The following is a 2,360-nucleotide window of genomic DNA, read 5'->3' on the forward strand; positions in this document are numbered from 1 at the left end:
GATATAATGCTATAGACTAAGAGCCTTTTCTTTTCATTTAACATATTTTATAGTTTTGTGACTTATTTAAATTATTATGTATTTAAGTTTGTCATTCATAATAGATGATCACATTTGCTAGTCCAGAAACTACTGGATAGATCATAAAATTTGAAGCACTAAGAAGTACAAGAGACACAAAATATGTGTTCAATAGCTTGTAGAATAATTAAGTTAATGCATGAAAAAATAATGAACAAATAAAATTTTGGCACATTAAAATCTGGTCATTTTACATTATTAAAATTATTATGTTTAAGTTGAAGACACATTTTTTTTAAATTATAGCAAACCTGGAACTATTTAACATTGTATAGTTGAGGATTTATATGAATGCTCAGGTAATTGAAGTTTTTGGGTTCTATTATATGGTGTCATGTCACTTTAAAGGAATTTTGATGACACAATTGGATAAGCTCTGGAGTGTTTAGTACAAAGTTGGTGTTTCAAATCCACCAGCCACTCTGTCTAAAAGTGCATGTTGTGGACTCCTATAAAGATTTACAGTCTCTGAAACTCAATGTAGGATCTCTGTGATTCTAATTCAACTTCAAATGATTGGACATAGTTTTGGTTTCATATGACTTGAAGAAATGGCTGTTTGTATGCAATACATACTTAAATCAGCACTTTATTTTTCAGTTTTTCCAGGGCCGCTTTCACATCTTTATTGCGCAGACTATAAATCAGAGGGTTTAACATGGGAATGACAAGGGTATAAAACAATGAGGTCACTTTGTCCTGATCTAGAGAGTAGGATGAACTTGGCCTGAAATACATAAAGAGGCCAGTCCCTTGGAAAATTGCAACAACAGTTAAGTGGGAGGTGCAGGTGGAGAACGCTTTGAATCTTCCCTCAGTAGAGTGAATCTTTACAACTGATAAAATGATATAACAATAAGACATAAGAACCCCTGAAATGGTACTCAGCTCAATGAAGCCAAACACAGTAAATAATGCCAGCTCATTGACTTGGATATCTGAACAGGAAAGGAGGAAAAGTGGGGGCAAATCACAGAAGAAGTGATTGATTTCATTTGACCCACAGTAACATAAGCGGAAAGCTAAGGTTGTGTGTATCAAAGCATCAACTATCCCAACCAGGTAAACCCCTGCCATGAGCGTGGAGCAGACCGTGTTGGACATGTTGACTGTATAGAGCAAGGGGTTGCTGATGGCCTTGTACCGATCAAAGGACATCACTGCCAGCAGGAGACACTCAGAATCTGCAAACATGCAGAAGGTGTAGAATTGCAGAGCACAGCCCATGAAGGGAATTGTTTGGTTTTTGGCAATGAGGCCCACCAGCATTTTGGGTCCAATTGCTGAGGAGTAGCAGAGGTCACAGAAAGAGAGGTGGCTGAGGAAAAAGTACATTGGTGTCTGAAGCTGGGCATCCATCCTAATCAAAGTGATCATTCCAAGATTTGCCACAAGAATAATCAGATAAACACCCAGAAACACTGTGAATATAGCCACCTTGACTTTGGGGTCATTAGTAATCCCCAAGAGCTGGAATTCGGTTAAAGAGGAGCAATTCTCTCCATCCATTCTTCTTTGATGTGTTCTAAACTGCGAAAAAAAATCAATCAAAAACATAATAGATCAAGATTTAACTCTGTTGTAAGTCTACAAAATATGATTGGTATGGTTGAGAACTTTCTGTCTGTGAATAGTGTTCTTTGTGCTCAGAAACTAGCACAGATAAATGTGCTATTTTGGGGAAAAATAAAACAATAATAAATAAATAAATAAAACACAGATAAATGTTATATTTTGGGGAAAAATAAAACAACTTTAACAGGAAGATGAGAAACATTGATTCTAAATTTATATGCTATTTTTTATATATGTCAATTGTATTGATCTCCATAGTCTTATCTCAGACAGCACAAGTTGATCAATGTAAAGTTCATTCTAGGTTAAAAAAAAATTACCAAAGTTAGAGACAGAAGGCCAAGAAGATACAGGCCAAAAGTGGGGTTTAAAACTACCCTACTGGACAAACGGAGTTCTAGGAGCTAAGTGGTCATGTGTTGGTCAGCTATTCATACCCATCAGCTTCTCTGAAAGGGCAAGAAAGAAACCATTGTCTGTTCTCATGAAGATCTCATCTTGGAAACCCTAGGAAGGAGGTCTACTTTGTTCTATGAGGTTATTTTGAGTCAGAATCATGTTGATGGCAGTGAGGACCTGGACCAAAAATTTTCAATTATGGTATTTTTCTAATAAAAAATGTTTTTTAAAGATTCAACAACCAGGAATGTTACTGATTATAACTTAGTAAATGAAAAATATTCTGTTATGCTATCATTTAGGTT

The 2,360-nt window shown here is 35.6% G+C and overlaps 1 protein-coding gene across 1 annotated transcript; it reads right to left on the reverse strand.

The window, feature by feature from the left end:
- Window positions 1-657: 657 nt before the first annotated feature.
- LOC101659129 (olfactory receptor 5W2-like) lies at window positions 658-1,593 on the reverse strand. Its single transcript, XM_004708499.3, has one exon. It carries the CDS (start codon window positions 1,588-1,590, stop codon window positions 658-660), a length of 933 nt encoding a protein of 310 aa, XP_004708556.1. The 5' UTR covers window positions 1,591-1,593.
- Between the last annotated feature and the right edge of the window lie 767 nt (window positions 1,594-2,360).

Source organism: Echinops telfairi, unplaced genomic scaffold, assembly GCF_000313985.2.
Source record: "Echinops telfairi isolate 266 unplaced genomic scaffold, ASM31398v2 ScPeMD7_60;HRSCAF=208, whole genome shotgun sequence".
NCBI classification, from domain to species: domain Eukaryota; kingdom Metazoa; phylum Chordata; class Mammalia; order Afrosoricida; family Tenrecidae; genus Echinops; species Echinops telfairi.

What these genes read in the sequence shown, in the direction of transcription:
- LOC101659129 (XM_004708499.3), bottom strand. Translation starts at nt 1,590, where the DNA reads ATGGATGGAGAGAATTGCTCCTCTTTAACCGAATTCCAGCTCTTGGGG.